The 901-nt window shown below is 27.3% G+C and overlaps 1 protein-coding gene across 1 annotated transcript in view; it reads left to right on the forward strand.

The window, feature by feature from the left end:
• Positions 1-865, forward strand: part of LOC108578536 (transport and Golgi organization protein 2 homolog) — a 1178-nt gene extending 313 nt beyond the window's left edge. The window contains exons 2-4 of the mRNA XM_017941894.1: positions 1-216; positions 363-581; positions 652-865. The exon at positions 1-216 is cut by the window's left edge and continues 27 nt beyond it. Coding sequence (XP_017797383.1) covers positions 1-216; positions 363-581; positions 652-865 — 649 coding nt within the window. The remainder of the gene's footprint in view (positions 217-362; positions 582-651) is intronic.
• The last annotated feature ends 36 nt before the right edge of the window (positions 866-901 follow it).

Below are 901 nucleotides of genomic sequence, written 5' to 3' on the forward strand. Positions count from 1 at the left end.
CTGGCTAGGTGTGTCAATAACAGGAAAAGCTGGTGTTATTTTAAATTTATCCAGTGAAGCAAATTCAATTGATATTCCAAAACAAGGACGAGGATTTTTAGTACCTAATTTTATTACATCAGAAGATACTGCAGTTACATATTTAGACAAATTGCACAAACAAAATAAAGAAAACCCAATATATAATCCTTATGTTTTGGTTTTAATGAATTTAAAGTATGTAAATAAATTCTCACATTTTCATAACTAAATTATTTATATTTGAAATGAATATGGTACAAAAATATATTCTATTTATTCAGGTAACATATTTTCAAGTACCATATAATTTTTCCACTTAATAAATAAAACAATTTATTTAGAAATGCAGATATTAACTACCTCAGTAGTTCCAAAACTTCAACAGGACCTTGCTCAACTCAAGATAGTATCCTAGGTTTTGGTAACAGTGGCCTTGATGTTCCATATAAAAAAGTTGAAGTAGGAAAAGAAATTTTCAAAAATATTGTCAATAATGTTAAGGTGTCAGAGCAAACAAACCTTATTGATAAACTCTTGACATTTTTGAAATCAGAAAAAAGGTATATATTATTTAAACACATGAAATATATGTATTGATGTATTAATATATTATATTTTGAATATTTATAGGTATTTACCAGACCCTGAATTACAAAAGCAAAGTCCAGAAAGGTATAAAGAGCTTAGCTCAATTTGTGTGGTAACTGAGGGATACCGAACACGAACGCATTCTATATTGTTAGTTAATGGAAATAATGAAATAACATTTGTTGAAGAGACACTTATGCAAGACTTAACATGGAAACGTCAAATATTTAGTAATAAATTAATATATGAAACTTAATAGCGTTAATAAAAAATAACGCCAGACAGTAGTTAC

Source organism: Habropoda laboriosa, unplaced genomic scaffold (genome assembly GCF_001263275.1).
Source record: "Habropoda laboriosa isolate 0110345459 unplaced genomic scaffold, ASM126327v1 scaffold41, whole genome shotgun sequence".
Classification (NCBI taxonomy): domain Eukaryota; kingdom Metazoa; phylum Arthropoda; class Insecta; order Hymenoptera; family Apidae; genus Habropoda; species Habropoda laboriosa.